This window comes from Alosa sapidissima, chromosome 2 (assembly GCF_018492685.1).
Source record: "Alosa sapidissima isolate fAloSap1 chromosome 2, fAloSap1.pri, whole genome shotgun sequence".
Taxonomy (NCBI): Eukaryota; Metazoa; Chordata; class Actinopteri; order Clupeiformes; family Clupeidae; genus Alosa; species Alosa sapidissima.
The window spans coordinates 1,626,629-1,643,290 of record NC_055958.1 but is presented as its reverse complement, the minus strand read 5'-3'; the positions used below and the strand labels follow the sequence as shown (position 1 = coordinate 1,643,290).

General features: G+C 39.7%; 1 protein-coding gene across 1 annotated transcript; it reads right to left on the bottom strand.

Moving 5' to 3' along the window:
• Positions 1-10,276, bottom strand: LOC121686819 (butyrophilin-like protein 1). Its single transcript, XM_042066870.1, has 10 exons — positions 10,196-10,276; positions 9,797-9,830; positions 8,897-9,223; positions 4,434-4,445; positions 3,174-3,185; positions 2,761-2,772; positions 2,585-2,644; positions 1,442-1,663; positions 853-1,348; positions 1-43 (listed from the first exon to the last, which is right to left on the bottom strand). Exons 2-10 carry the CDS (start codon positions 9,819-9,821, stop codon positions 1-3), a joined length of 1,209 nt encoding a protein of 402 aa, XP_041922804.1. The 5' UTR covers positions 9,822-9,830; positions 10,196-10,276.
• Between the last annotated feature and the right edge of the window lie 6,386 nt (positions 10,277-16,662).

Genomic DNA, 16,662 nt, shown 5'->3' with positions numbered 1-16,662 from the left:
TCACAAATAGTTCTCTTTCACAGAGGCTTGAGCTTCACACAGACTGAGAAGTGATTGCAATTAATTTACAACATAATACAGAATAGACAATAAAAGTCTAAACAGACAAACACATGGAGCATTTAAAACACAAGTATCCTCCAGCAATACTAATGAATTGGTCATCTACCTAACCTTTGCATACTGTATGACATCACCATTCCCACGGCTACAAGGAGAGGATACTGAATGAGGTGCTGTCTCTGTCTCTCTCTCTCCCCTGCCAAAGTGGCCTGTAGACGCTGAACATTCTGTTTCAGTGTTTCTGTCTCTCTTTCCTTTCTCTCTGTCCACTCTGTCTTTCTTTTATTTTCCTCTTTCTGCCTATTCAACTCTGCCTCCATCTTTCTCTGTTGTTCAGCCAGGATGACCTTTATGAGGTTTCTCTCTGATTCAGCCCTGGTCTTGCTCTCATAGTTCTCTCTCATCTCCCACATCTCGTCTCTATGTCTCTCTTCCATCTCTTTCCTCTCTTTATCTCTCTCCTCTCGTATCCTTTCCAAATTTCTCTCCATCTCTCGTTTCTTTTGCTCATCTCTCTCTGCGTTCATCTTCCTCTCTAGTTCTTCTATTTTCTCGTGCAATTTTGATATTTCTTTTTGCTTGATCTCTTCCTCCATCTTTTTCAGGAATTCCATGCCACTTCTGTCAAGCAGAGCTCTTGACATCTCCTCCTCTCTATGTCTCTCTGCCTCCTGGTAGATCTCACTGCTGTAGAATCTCTCTTTGTTTCTTGACATCTCCTCTATCTTTTCTAGAAGTTGTGTTATGTTTATGTAATCAGGCCTGTCTTTGACATTGAGAAGGTGATACCTGTTCCCACATTTCTCTACCAGCTGCTGAAGCTCCCGGCTCCCTTTCTGGAGCAACTCCTCCATACCCCTCTCTCTCAACCCCTTAGTATTGGTGAAGAGGAGCAGTGTGTGTCTCCAACAGCCCTCCCCAAAAATATCCTCCATTTTCTCTAGCATTTCTCTCGCTGCCCTTTCAGACAGCTCCTCTGGAATCACCAGGAGGAAAGCATGAGGTCCCGGAGCAGACAGTTGAACACAAAGCTTCACATCCTGTCTCATGTCCTTCTCAGAGAGTCCACTGCAGAACCAGTCTGCAGTTTCCACCAAGGTCACCCATCTCCCAGCCACCTTCCCCCGTCTGCACTCACTGTGCTGGGTCTCTGTGGATGTGTGTGTACCCAGGATGGTGTTTGCTGCTGCCTTCTGCCCAGCTGCACTCCCCCCGATCAGCACCAGTCTCAACTCAGACCCAGCAGAAGACTGTAGAGGTTCTGGATCAGGACAGTTCTCTGCCACTGCAAACAAAGTACAGTCAGACACCGACACAGACAATTACATTTTAACAATCAAACTACACTATATAGCTGAGCTGAGAGCTGTTGACTTACAGGATGGAGGACTGGTAATGCTTTTTCTTCTCTTCTGCTCTAATTGTTCTGTCATCTTCTCCATCTTTTCCTTCATCCCCTCCAGTTCCTGTGTTGTCTTTACCATCTCATCCTCTAGCTTCTTCATCTCTCCATCTTTAATCTGCATCTCCTTTGCCTCCTTGTCCCTCTTCCCTGGTTGTGTGGATTCCTCCATGAACTCAGTCTGCAAAGCAGGGGAAACTGGGAAGAGACATATTGTTATATTTTAGTTTTGTGCTGTTGACTATTTTATGAGAAGACCATGTCATTATCTGTTATAAGTACAGTGTATAGTCCATTTGCATAACTAAATAATAGTGTTTTATATTTTGTCTTATTTAGATGAAGGGTTATTCAGCCTGGCTGTAAGTGACTATAAATAAAAACCCACAGTATTCTGTTTATGCAATAAAACACTACTAAAAGTCATCAAAGCCCATACATGACATTGGCAGTATAGTTTAATTAATTAAACCAAATGACAAAAACTGAATAAAGTACTGTGTAGGTAAGTGGTTTAGTTGTCCTACAACTGGAACACTGCTGATTTGCATCCCATTATAGTGTACTTGAGATTCCTCAATGTGCCCACAATGAGCATGTTTTCTGTATTGTCAGGAGCTGGGCTTAATCTGTGATGAACTGTTGTCCTCTCAACCAATTATTTGTAGTCCTCATTCACCAGTCATCAGATCTCAACCAATCACTGGACTACATTTTGCACCTTCACCACTCTCTTGAGCACCGCATGCACACATACCTACAGGACGACTGTTGGACTACTTTTTGCACCTTCACCATGACACTCACTCTCTTGAGCACCGCATGCACACATACCTACAGGACGACTGTTGGACTACTTTTTGCACCTTCACCATGACACTCACTCTCTTGAGCACCTCACCATGCACACAGAACTACAGGCCCAGTCCCGGCCCTGTCACTGCAAGCGTCTCATGCTTGATCACCCTCACTAACACTGTGGAATGTTTTATTTAATTTATATAGTATATTTAGTATTTAGTTTAATTTAGTTAATGTAGTCTTATCTCCTACTGTCTCTATTGTACAGTGGAGTTTGGTTATATGTATACACTTATACTTACTCACACTCACACTCACCCAGAGACTGGACAGATTCCTCCATTTTCCTCCTCTCTTCAGCATGTATCTCAGGTACAACTGTAATATCAGAGTGGGGAGATGAGCTTTTGTGAAGCAGGTCGACAGACATGAACACATCTGAAGCACAATTCACAAGTGTCCATATTATCATTCTCACTCCCTCTAGTACTTACCAAATTCCAGGCCTAAATGAACAAAAAGCAACGATTTAGGATTAGGATTTCAGGAATTTCAAGATTAGAAACTATTCAAAGAATAAAAACAAAACTGACAAAAATGTAAGTGAAGTGAAAATGGGAACAAAACCAATTTCACTTGTTCCAGAGTGAAAACATCATTTTAAATCTTAGATAAATGGATAATAATGGTACTTATGCCAATTCTTTTTCCTTTAAATTATATTCAAAAGGCCGTTATTATAAACACCTAGATTCTAGGATGTGTAATTTCATCTTTTGAAAAAGACACCCTTTCTTTATCAGAGTCAATTCCATGCTACTTGTATCAAATAAACTCAGAGGCTTGATGACTATGACTATTTATGACTCAAAAATCCCAAACAAACCAACTCCTTTCTGGTACTTACCTATTTGCCGAACTAAAGAAATCAGAAGCAGAGAAGAAATCAGTAATGGGGCCCAATAGAGACAAAGTCACACAGAATGCATCATCAATCACACCATGAATTAAGTTAACGGTAACACTTTACTTGACGGGTGAGTTCATAACACATTCATAGCAGCTGTCATAAACTGCACATAAAGCATTCATGACTGTTTCATGAGACATGTGAAAAAGTGAAAAAGACCTGCACACTGCCTTTGAACGACTCAACTTTTAATAGAAAAAAGACACAACGTTTCGATCTTACGATCTTCTTCAGGCATCTTAATGAATAGAAAAGCACTGCCCGTATAAAAGCAAATGTAATCTACATGATTAAATGTCCTTGTGGATTGGCATACATAGGCAAAACAACACGTTGTCTGAAAACTCTAATTTCTGAACACAGAAGTAGTATACGCACAAATGATATAAAAAATCCTGTAGCTGTACATTTTAATTCTGTGAAACATAATCTATCCACACTGCGATATTTTAGAATTGAACATGTAAAAGCCCCTAGAAGGGGAGGGGACATTAATAACATCCTTTTGAGAAGAGACACATTTTATATCTTTTCTCTCAACACCTTATCACCTAAGCGCCTTAATCTAGATTTTGACCTAAAACCTTTTTTGTAATTCTTTTTGTCTTCTTTGTATTTACTTTGCATTTGTATACATTTGTTGTCTTTGTTTTTGATTGTAATGCCTAGTCTATTGGTGTTCAGAGGCGGGAATCTATTATTATCAACTTCACCTGTAGGTGTACTCTGTATGCCAATGTTGGTGTTGCCCTGCCCTCAAATGGGCGTACTCATGCCAATTGCTTAATAGCCTAATATACCTGATTGACATCACTTGTCCTAATTATCTGTACAGGCCATTTTGTGCTTTTATACGGGCAGTGCTTTTCTATTCATTAAGATGCCTGAAGAAGATCGTAAGATCGAAACGTTGTGTCTTTTTTCTATTAAAAGTTGACTTGTCAAAATGAAAGTCCATCAATTGCAAAGCAGCATTGCCGTTTTTATAAATATTTCATGAATATCTTATGTCTACATGGGATGTCACTTTACTAGACAAGTTGTGAAGTATTTGTAATCACTTTGTCAAGTTGTCAATCAAGTTGTCGTTGTTCTGTCTTCTGTGTGTGTGTGCACTACTCCAGATTGTCAGGAACTCATCGCCCCCCCCAACCCTCCAGAGAAACCCAAACAAATTAGCTCCACTTTAGTACTTACGTAATCGGCGATCTAAAAAAAGCAGAGACAAGATCATTAGTCAGATTAGAATGGTTTTCACGTTACATTAATACATCTGCCATATATCTGCATCGAAACATAAATAAAATGTGCACATATTGTAAATAAGTTTTATACAGCTATTATGTCCGCCGGTCATTATCGGAAAATAAGTCCTGACAGGACCCCAATGCAGGACCCCAGACCGCTACGGAAAATACATTATCCCACGTATTGTACGGCTACTCGCAAAAACAAGAAAAATAACTTCACACAATGTATCTTTTAAAATTATTTTGTTACTGTTTTGTGGCTTCCGCTGCCAAAATAAATAGTTCCCCACACAAATAGAACTTGACAGTTTCAGGTGTTGCTAGCAACGTGTTACTTGCTGAATTTCACTTACAATGAAACCCCATTGCAATAAGCGAAATGACTACTTGCAGAAAGATATGAACGACGTGTATCAAAAGCACAAAATCTTTTGCAAGTGACAGCAGCGGTCATTATCTACTTTGCAGTGGTCATTATCTACTTTGCAGCGGTCATTATCTACTTTGCAGCGGTCATTGTATAGTTGTAACAGACCTCCGAATGTTTTTCTTCCTCTATTTTCCTGTTCAATGCTGAAGTTACAAGCTTGTGAAACTGAAGATACATGTACAAGATTATACATTTTGGTCCTTGTTTCCAGAGGTGGAAAAAGTACGAAAATATTGTACTCAAGTAAAAGTACCAATACCTTGATGAAATATTACTCAAGTACAAGTTAAAATACCGATCTGAAAATGTACTTAAGTAAAAGTAAAAAGTAGTTCATTTAAAATGTACTTTAAGTAAAAGTTACTTAGTTACTTTTTTTATGGGGGGGGGGGGGGGGGGGGGGGGTACCAGAACAACCAGTTTTACCAGAGACTTTCTAATGAGGAGATACAGCACTCAAAAAATCCTCCATAGTAATGCATGGGGTTAGTCAGTTGTATACAAAATATCACAACCCTTCCGCAGCAAAACGTTGACATGTGAATACATTGAGCCAATCATGTGGTGTGTTGTAAAATACATTGAGTGCCATCGTGCCAATCATCTGTTGTGATCTCGCTGCTGGAGCAAGATTGGTGTCGTGAAGCCTTACGCACACGCATTTCTGCCGAAATAGATGCACGATAAGTGCCCAAAAAGTTTTGCAATATGGCCGCCGAGTGGAGTGGAGGTACTTGCCTGAAAAGGACTTTGGTCCTAGCTCGAGTTGCTGCAGCCAGCAGCTAAGGCAGCCATGTTCATGCTCCTAGTGTGTAGCGCTGTAGCTGCAGCAACTCGAGCTAGGTAAAACCGATTGTTTCAGTTTTGTTCATACCGACAGTACTCGGTGACGTTGAGAAATGGAGATCTATGTGAAAAATCACCGGAGTTCTCCTTTAAGTTTGAGCAGTAGTTGATTTTCAAAGTTAGTTGCACTCATCCTTGCGTCGCTTTGCAATGAACAGTAATCCAGCACAACTGAAAAGCCCCTCACAGGCAGCTGAGGCAGGCAGGCTAATGTTGAGTTGCAGAGAGTTTTTTTATATTTGGAAATGAGCAGAAGGTTCAGCAGATTAAAGGGGTGTCGAACTAGGGGGGAGAGTGGGAAGTATAGGGCCCCAATGGAGGAGAGGGCCCTTGAAAAGTGGAATACAGGGGGCACAACATTTTCACCAGGCATTAATAACTCAGGTAATCCACACATAAAAAATCCAAACAACTCCATAAGTAGTCATGTGTAATGAAGTGGAATAACACAGGGAAAAAGTATTGAACAAGCTAAGAAAAAGCACTAAGGCAAGGAAAGGGAAGGAACGAGCTGGAATCTGTAAGTAGTTAGAGTAGTTATCCTTTCTATCTGTGCAAATTAATATAAGCTTGGTTAGTAGCCTACATATTGATGGGCTATAAAAAGGTTTTTCATTACCAAGGTGTCACACAAGAAACATTTCATGATGGATAAAAGCAAAAAGCTCTCCCAAGACCTTTGCAACCTTATTGTTGCAAAACATATCAATGAAACTGGTTACAGATGCATTTCAAAACTTCAGAATCTTCAGTAAGCAGCATGGGAGCCATTATCTGCAAGTGGAAGAAACATCACTGCATCATCAACCGGCCACGCAATATTTCTGACCAGGGAGTCAGAAGGATAGTCAATTCCAAGAGCCAAGGACCACTCGGAAAAAGCTCCAGAAAGACTTGAAGGCAGCCAATTCAATTAAATTCAATTAAACAGTTCTGGAAGTAACTAAATATCAGGATTCACAAGAGGGACCCCTGGAATCTGTTTAGAACAATGGACCAAAATCACACCTGATACTGTGACTAATACCTTTTGTCATACAGGAAATGTCTTGAAGCTGTCTAAAGGCTTTTCCACAAAGTATTGAAGAAATTTCAGTAGGCAAGTTCAATACTTTTTTCCTGTGTCATTCCACTTTAATACACATAACTCTTATGTTTTGGATTTTTTATATGTGTGTTAATATAATGTGTGGTGAACATTTCGAATAGACTCACTGGAAGTTTAAGTTAATTACTGAAAATATATATGACTATATGTCCACCATATATTTATTTTACCTGAATATTTTAACTTCAAAATTAAATGTCAAAATGAATGTCAGACGAAATTTAAAGTTTGACTGACTGGATTCTGTATACAAAACAGTGAAAACTGTCTAAGGTCACTCTCACTCTCCCTTGCCAAAGAGCTAAATGGTTTAGTCCGCCTTCACGATTCATAAGGTAGTCTATCTTTTGTTTATTTAGTTGAGCATCGCTAGTAGTGGACCGCTAATTGTTGTGCTGCTGGTGCAATGTCTTTCTCCAAGAAAGCCAAGTCAGGTTATTAAAAAGAGAGACATCAAAACGAGGGGAAACAACTGCTAATAAACTTCTTTCCAAAGAAAGGTGAGCACAAACGTCAAAACACGAAATCCCATGGTGTTTGCTTGAATATCTCCGCTCTCATTAGTGCTAAAACGAACTGAGACAACCCATTGAAATAGCGGAAAATACACTTTCATAGGTTAGGCTACACATGTAATCTGATGCATTTTGTTATCCAGCTCCATCTCCCATCACTTTCAGAAAGACTGCATGGCGCCAGCTTGATTCATGTCCTGCTGTAGGCTACATGCTGATCATTATCACTAGGCTAGTGGTTTAGGGCGGGATTACTTTTCTCTCCCTTTCTGTTTTCGTTAGTCTTAACTTTTTTTGTTTACTCAAGTAACGGATGGGATTTTTGATGTAGCGAAGTACAATACTTCGCTCAAAATGTAATCAAGTAAAATTTAAAATACCGATTTTATAAACTACTTAAAAAATACAACATACACAGAAAAACTACTCAATACAGTAACGTGAGTAAATGTATTTCGTTACTTTCCACCTCTGCTTGTTTCACAGCCTCTCTGAAGAGACTATTAGCACATAGCTTACTGACTAGCCAGCCAGACAGACAATTAGTAGACCTACAGTGCCCACAGCCAGCGACCGATTTATCAAAGCCCATATCGCTCTAGCATCAGAGCAGAGCAGTACCCAGGTTGCTGAGCCCCTTACAGGAGGAATAACCGCCTAAAATCAGCCCTTTCAGCTGTTCTGTTTTCACTGCACAGCCTACAGGATATCAACATTAAAACATACTGTAGATTTTGAGGGTGGGTAGTAACACACTACTTGAAACACACATGAGTAAAAAGTTGTCTCAAGCTACAAATACTCTTCTAATTCATTTTTAAAACTGTACTGTGTCATTGTGTCATTATACAATTACGTTTATGAGCCAGTAATCATCTTTATATGAAACTACATGTTGAATACACCTTTGCTACCACAAATTTACTCTAGATTGGCAGGGAGAGAGAGCAATAAGCACCTCAAACAGATACAGAGCTGCACAGGAAAGCGTCACACAGGAAAGTAGGAAGGGCGTACATTTGCGTTCATTTGCAAATTATATCACTCATGCACAACATATTTCAACATGTAAATCATATGTCTGCGCACAATGTTTTTCACACATGCACAACATATTTCTGCTAGTCCAAAATGTCTTCAAAACTTTATGTGAACATCTCAAAATATGAATGGCCCTGCAATTTCTGCATTCATATGTCAAAAATCTATGGTTCTACTTAATATGAATGACAACTTCCACACGTGACAATATAATGATAATGACACAAAGAACTATTGTTGGAGATCACTTTCAGAGGGATTTTGAGAAAGATAAAAAGCTGACAGCCAATCAGATCCCAACACATTTCAGACTTCACATTCATCAACACAAGGAGAGACTTTCCTTGTCGTTGGTCAGTGTGGTCTCTTTTACCGTTACAGTATAGTTAGTTATCGTTGCTGGTGTGAACGTCCCTTAAGTGTGTTGTGCATTGTCAGTTGGGCTGATATCAGAGAAACAGGAGACTTACCTCTAACCCACAGCCCGACTCTTCCTTCTTCTCTTCCTCCATTGATGACCTGGCATGTGTACACTTCTTCATCCATTCTTCTGCCCTCTTTCAGTCTCAGGGACACGTCTCCTCTCTGCAGGTTCTGAGTGTCCACACTCACTCTGCCCTCATAACCCTCCCGTACTGTTATGTCACCATTCTTATATAGGTAAATACACTCTGTTTTCTTGAACCACCTGATCTCCATGGCAACAGCACTGGTTGCAGGAGAGAGGTAACAGCGCAGAGTGACATCCTGGCCAGGAGAAAACTCCTCAATATCATGATGCTTGACCAGTTTAAAATCTGTTGGCGAACAGAGAGCTGTGTTAATGACTTTCTCAAACATACACTCTATCTATCTCTCTCTCTCTCTCTCTCTAACACAAACACACACACACACACACACACCAAGATGAGATACACACTGTATAAATGAAAAATAAAATTGCTAGTTGTAACTGTAGTGAACTGTCTGTTGTGAGCTACTTGAACTCACTTTCAGAAGTTTCTGATGAAAAGTTCATCTTTATAAATTGAGTTGATTTTATTTTGAAGTTGTAGTTGGCACTCAGTTAGAGTGCCTTTTTTTCTGCAAAATAAGATTTGTAAATAAATATAATTCAAATAATCAGAAATACATGGTAAACTAGAAAGAAAAAAATGCTATCTCAACTTGTTTTGTAATGCCATCTTCCCTATAAAGAAAATAGAGGTTGACATAACTCAGATTTTCTCGGCAACGTGATGCATTTGGTTTTTTGAGTTTTCCTTACTTTACAAAGATTTTTGAGTTCTGCCAACTCAAGTTTTTGGGGAGTGTCACATAGAAATTTGGAGTTCTACCAACAATTGTAAGTTATGGTCAGTATGTCTTACCTTTTTCTGTGCCTCCAGCTGCCATTTTGTGCTCCTGAAACAGACAGATCACTGTGGCATGCTCTCAAATATCAATCCTTCAATTCTACCCTTGTTTTCTGTGGTACATTGGTTCTCAGAAAGATTATGACATAGTTAATTAATTACTGTATATTAGGTCTTTCATATACTGTATGTATACTTCTATTAGACATCCTGCAGTAACTTTGACCACCAAGAAGATAATCATTAACCAAACATCTTCAATCTACTGTACTCCCCTCCCCCACCTCTGTCTAGCTTTCGTTCCTTTCCTGCCCCTATTTCAATCTGACTTTACTGCACCTCTTTTTTTGACTCTACATACATAATTTATATATATATATATATATATATATATATATATATATATGGTCTTACCTCAGTCTAGTGGTTCAGCGAAGTTGTGTTTCTTCTGATTCTTCTGAATCTCAACAAGGCAAAAACACGGCAAACAGGCGCCTACTAAACACTCTTGTGGTAGATAGCTAGGCTTAACACAAACTGTGACTGAGTGTTTCACCGCAAACCGAAGAGCTCCTCCTCAGAGAGAGACGGAGGCCATTTTTTCTCCCAGAAAGAGTCTCGTTTGGAGTCGCTGATCTACTGAATTCACTTCCTTTCTCTGCAGCGCAATCGTGACGGCTGAGTCCCTGGATCAGTCCCTGGATCCCCTTAACCAGTTGTTACTATTATTACTAGTTTAGCTCAGGTTGATCAACCAAAACAGCACAAATTCTTTACATACAAACAGATCCAACAGAACCGCACATTGAAGTCAGTCTATGGTAAGCAGACTCTGACCATAGAGGAAGGTTAAGATCAGGTTTATGGTCTTTCAATAATTAACCTCCTGAAAAGGGGTGTCAGTAGTCACAGAGTGCATCATCAATCACAGTATTTTTCATCACAGACCAGATTTAGATTTAGCAAAGAATGGGAATATTCATCAATACTATTTGTATGTTAAACTTTTCAGAACAGAGCCTCATAACACACTTGTGACCCGGCCGAGGCTGATCCCCTACTGGCACTCATTCAGCTCAATGCAGTCTGGGTGATACGTGATGGAATGTTCAGCTGCCTCTCCAGGACAACTGCTGTGACCCAGTCTCAAGCAAACCACCACAACATGCCCCGTGTTTCATCGTCCTGGCTGCGGTGTGGATACCTGTGCTGTTGCTGAGCCCCTTGTTTTTTGCATGAGCTACGGTCTTCAGGACATGATCGTGCCACCAGCAATAGCTTCCCTCCCTCACCCCAAAGGGGGCATGCATGTGAACAGGTTGGATGGGTTGGTAAGGACATCATAAACACCCAGGATCAAGAAGACTTTCTAATGAGGAGACACAGCACTCAAAACATTTCCCATAGAAATGCATGGGGTTAGTTTGTAAAGCAATAGGGCAGTTGTCTACACACATCCCGTCCCTTCCGCGGCAAAGAAGTCAATCACGTGGTGTGTTGTGAATACATTGTGCCTTGCGCACGAGCATGTCTGTCGAAGTTGATGTCCGATAAGTGCACAAAAAGCGTTGTAATATGGCCGCCGAGTGGAGAGACTTGTCTAAAAGGACTTTGCTTAATCCTCTTGGGGTTCCAGTCAGGTGTCCTGCCAGGTGATCCTCCTACTCCAGTGTCTGTTTCCACTTCACCCAACACTATGTTGTCCTACTATCTCCTCCTAGCTCACTGTTCCTCCTCCCGTGGTTGTTAAGAATGTACAATGTCCATGCCAATATTTGCATGTGTCAAGACTAAACCTAGCCTGGGAATATCCATACGAACCTTTGGCAAATTTGGGATTTGCTCTGCAGGTCAAGAGGCCATTGAAGCCCATTTCCAATGTCCCTAAAACACAGGCACACAAATACAATCGCTACTCCGGAATGGATGTGTATTTCTTTGGAATTGAGAAAACAACTGCATTTATAACCTTCATTTACAAGAATGCTGCACTTCTGAAACAATTTGGTTTAATGCACCAATTTAATTTTACTGCTAGTTACGACCCTGCTGGAAGTCATAAGTCAATGAACCTTTTCCAGACCCACTCTCAATTATAATTGAAAAGGTCTACATGCTAACCAGGCTAGACTAAACCCTTATACAGTATGTTATCATATTCAACACAGTTGTCTTTATCGGAATGTCAGACTGACTTTCCAATAAAGAACAACGTGAAACAAATCTAATTTTTAAAGAAAAAATGAAAAACATAAGGCTATGAGATATATTGATACAGACGATATTGCTCTCAAAGTGCCAACTCCGTAAAGCACAATATAATGTTATGAGAAAATGTCTGCATGGAACTGGCATTTTGTTCTCCTTTTTGAATAACCTTTTATCATGTGCAACAAGTCAATGATCACATGTCTTTGACAATTTCATTTTCAGGTCTATGGCTTTGGCTGTCTTTTTGCACTGGCACTTCTGTGGATGATATGTTCACCTATTCCTTGTCTGCGTAAACCTTTTTACAAACTAAAGTATGCAAAGTATGCCCGGATGCAGACACATGCATTTCTATTCATTTAAGAGCAATTGCGTGAAAACGCAAAAAAAGCACACACAATATGTGAAGGTCCATTAAAAGAAATCCTTCAACAAGGATCAAATGATGATCAAATGTGGATCAAAACCAACATTTCACCTCAACTGTCTCCGAACCCCCATCAAATACACCAGATTGTCCCCACACTGACATGCACGAATAAAAATGACAACCATTCTGCTCTTATATGATTGTTGCTAAGTTTGTGCCAAATAAATAATAGCATCTGTAACACTTTGAGATGTGTTTGAAATGTGAAATATCTAAACAATTGAAGCAGCTAGGCATTTTCAAGTAACCTGGCTTTGAAATAACAGCACATTTCTGTCTCCAACACTGCAAAATGACATCCCACTTTGTATTAGAAATAAATGTTGAAATCCATAACCATTATTAACATGGTAGCCTAATTACAAGACATTGTAAAATCAGACTTACCAATGATGCCAGCCCTTGGCCTGCACTTATTCGTGGCAGCGCTTGTACTAGCCTACTAGCCACAACAGCAGGCTGACGTCTTTACATTTGTTAATTTTGGTGTCTTTTTTTAGCAGCTCTGAAGCTTTCTCTTGTTTTTCTAAATGTTCATGCCTCCTATGGCTACACATTTGGCAGGTACTGTGAGAACGACAACAACACTAAACTTGACACTACAATATGAGGACCCCTAGTGGTCGAGACCCTGGGCTGCAGCCCATATAGCCCAGTGGCCCTGACGAGTACATGTGCAAACACAGGTCACTTCAGGACAGAAATGCAGAGGAGTAAGATAGACTAGGGGTGCGAGTTTGACAGTGTTTTTTGCAGACAGCGCATGCGGACTGTGGCCACAGGGAAGACAGATGCACAAAGTGGGCTGAATAAGGCCGAAGTTAATTAATAAAAGATAGATAGATAGATAGATACAGTGGATCAGAATTTAACACTGGTTGCATATGATTGATTTATTCAATATCACTTCACTGGAGAGGTGTCGCCCATTTTAGAGTCCCCGCCTTGACGTAGCTTCCCGCTACCTATATCACCACCGAACTGGGGCCAAGACAGAGAGAGTGGTCTTGAATGATTTGGATGTATGCCACAACAATGCATGCATAAATATTATATTATTTATTAGATGATTTAGGTATAGATTGAGAAGGAGAAATTACATGGAATTACATTATGTGTTTTTTTTTTAAATAGAGGCTACAATCACTCTGACATGGTGAGATGGCAGTGTTATAGGGTTAGGGTTAGGGTTATAGGGTTAGGGTTATAGGGGAGCCCTCTCTTTATTTGTCATACTCCTACTTGACCTAGCAATTAAAATTTTACATGAGCAGTAAAATCTGCATGCTGCTCTTTCTTGACATAGTGGGGATTCGTCTTATAACCACTAGGGGGCGCACATGACCAAAAGTGTAAGTGTCAAAGTGGTAAAACCTCCAGATGAAATCCATTATAATGAATCCATTAGCTCATGACCTTCCACTATATATATATATATATATATATATATATATATATATATATATATATACATATAAATAATGCATTGCATTTTGATTATGTATTCTATACCTCCTTTCTAACTTAGTTTAAGTGTTGCATTGCACTGTGTGTGTGTGTGCAGTAGCTAATAAAAGAAGGGCAATAGTCAGAGTTTACAAATTATAGATCAACATTTTCTGCTGGCGCCACTGTCTGCCGGATAACAAGCATCTCTGAACTGACCACATTTCAGCCCTCTAGGTCACTTGATATGACTTGATGAGGTCTTGTGAAGCTGTGAGCAAAGGTAGATCAATATAGAATGAAAAATGAGTACTTTAGACCATTATTTGCCAAGATACGCTCATGCGTTTGGTAAAATTCCCTATGGAAACTCACCATAGGACTTTTGATTACTCAAAATGCATACTGACAAAGCCTTACTGTGTTGCAACCTCTTGGTATAGAAGCATAATCCTGGTCTCAAATTAAAGGTAACACGGAGGTTTTTGTAGACTATTTTGGATTGTATGTCAGATGTTCTGATATAGAATGACTACACAAAATATGGAATAATGATTCCTATGAATATTTCAATACCCAATAGAGTACTAAAGTGTGACATCATGTTTCCCTTTTTTTTGGACTGAATTGTAGTTTGTCATATGACTGACTTCATTTCAGTTCCTCCCTCAGTGCCAGCTCATACCAGCTCAGACTTTCCATCATGTCAGGTTTCCCTGCGGTTAGTTTGTCTTGTAGCAACAGCACACATACGAAGGGGAAGTGCATTCACTGATGCTATGCCATGCACTATTACTTTGGAGCGCATATGGGGTCCCAGTAGACTAACGCACAGCCTCTCTAAACCGAATTCGCACAACCCTCAGTCACCATGGCACACCAGCTCCTGCCAGTGCCACCCCTGAAGAAGATGGGGTCACCGGACGCCACAGCGCTTGCCCTCGTTGTCCTGTTCCTATTTCTCGAGCTTTTGTTTACGTTTGTTTTCTTGTGTCCCTGTGATCCAAACTATGGCAGACATGTTTGTTTCTGCATTCTGTACATGCTGCTCCCTGCATGCATCTTATTTTACGCCTGCCTCTTGATGGACAACAAGCGTATGGAGATCTGCGGCTGGACCAGAGAGGATTTCCCCCGGCCCTCCACCAAGTGCTGCACTGTGTTTCTGAGGGCGCTGTCCATAGGCCTGGTTTGGGTAATAATAGCTCTCGTCAATGGAGACTGGTATGTGTGCTTAAGGACACATAGCAATGGTACAGCCGAGGAACAGCTTGCCTGCAAGGATGAGGGAGACATGACAAAACCTGAAAAGTTTGAAGTCAAGTATTACACCAATGTATCTAGGGTAAGTAGCTAAACTGCTATCAATTACTATGTATTTACTGCATGCACTTTCTCTTAATACCAATGTGCATCTAATTCAGTCTGGTCACACACAATTAGGGTTTTTAGTAAATATGTCATGGAGTCAATAGAATGACATTCACTTGCAACTAATGAAGTATTCACAATTGATAATTGTGACATTTTAAATATTTTTTTTCTCTTTTAGTCTATAGGCTTAGGTTTGATTTTAGTAGTTTTGCTACTGTGGGTTGGAGGATCCTGCCGACGCACGTCATATAGACAACATCTGTTTGACCAGCAACTGGAGGAAGAGGCTGAAGAAATTTTCAGACAACTGATAGCTGATGAAGCAAAACAGAAATCAAGAGAAGGGGCAACGGATATAAGATAATGTGTTATGATTATTGAATGAATTATATTAATGGAGGAGTCAGACATTTTTTAAGCCTATGCAATATGGAACACCAAGACAGTATTATGTAATGTCTTACAAAAAAGGTGGACATTTTCCAGAAATAATCATTAAATAGATAATCAGGAAAGGATGGATAACTTGTCTCAACATAACATTTTTGTAAATGCTTCTGTTTTCCCAACAACAATATAATCAGTCCTGACTTCTGTGTACTGAGATCTTTCTCACCCCAATGGACGAACGTCCAGGAATCAGAGTTACCTAACAGGCTGACAATATAATAACTACATTGCAATGTTTAATTAACTGAACCTGGCTTTTTAGTTTAGCTATGTGGAAAGGTTACATTAGTATGATACTATTGTGCCATAAGGACCAAGACTAGTTGGTCATGATTCTAAAGGACCAAGACTAGTTGGTCATGATTCTAGGTGACATTTACAACTGAGAAAGATTTCCACTGCTCTGCTGGTCATTTGGAGGGCTCATACAGAACACTAGATTAGGAGAAAATTACAAATGGTAATGATTATGAATAACAAATAGGGCCTTATACTGGTGTCCTCAGATTAGATTCAACTCATAGTGTCTATTAAACACATTTTTTCTATTATGAGTCATTTGTTATTTAATCAAACATGTATTCATATTTTATTAAGATTGTTAATATTAGTGTTATTATTGATGTTGATAAGAAAAGCTTGATGGATGTTTACGTCATTTGACTTTGTGCCTATTTAATTTTTATAATGCATGCTGCTACATGGATATTTGCGTGGCAGTGGTATGTGAGAAAGCATACTTCTGTTATTCCCACAGCTGATAAGGAAGCACAAATCTCAGTGGCTACTGAGACAACGGCATGTCTTGTGATCAGCAAGTTGAGCTCAGCCCTGTTGTAGTGAGTGTAGCACAAAAAAGAATAAACTAAAATACTGATTCCTATAGCTTATTAAAAAAATAGCACATCATCTATGACCATTATTGCAAATGTAAGATACAATATTATGTCAAACTGTAATGCTGGGATAA

Coding starts and splice junctions, on each gene's coding strand:
- LOC121686819 (XM_042066870.1), bottom strand. CDS start 9,821: ATGGCAGCTGGAGGCACAGAAAAAG. Junction 9,224..9,796: donor AGCTGGAGGCACAGAAAAAG/GTAAGACATACT, acceptor GTTCGCCAACAG/ATTTTAAACTGGTCAAGCAT. Junction 1,664..2,584: donor GGAATCTGTCCAGTCTCTGG/GTGAGTGTGAGT, acceptor GTCTCTTCCCAG/TTTCCCCTGCTTTGCAGACT.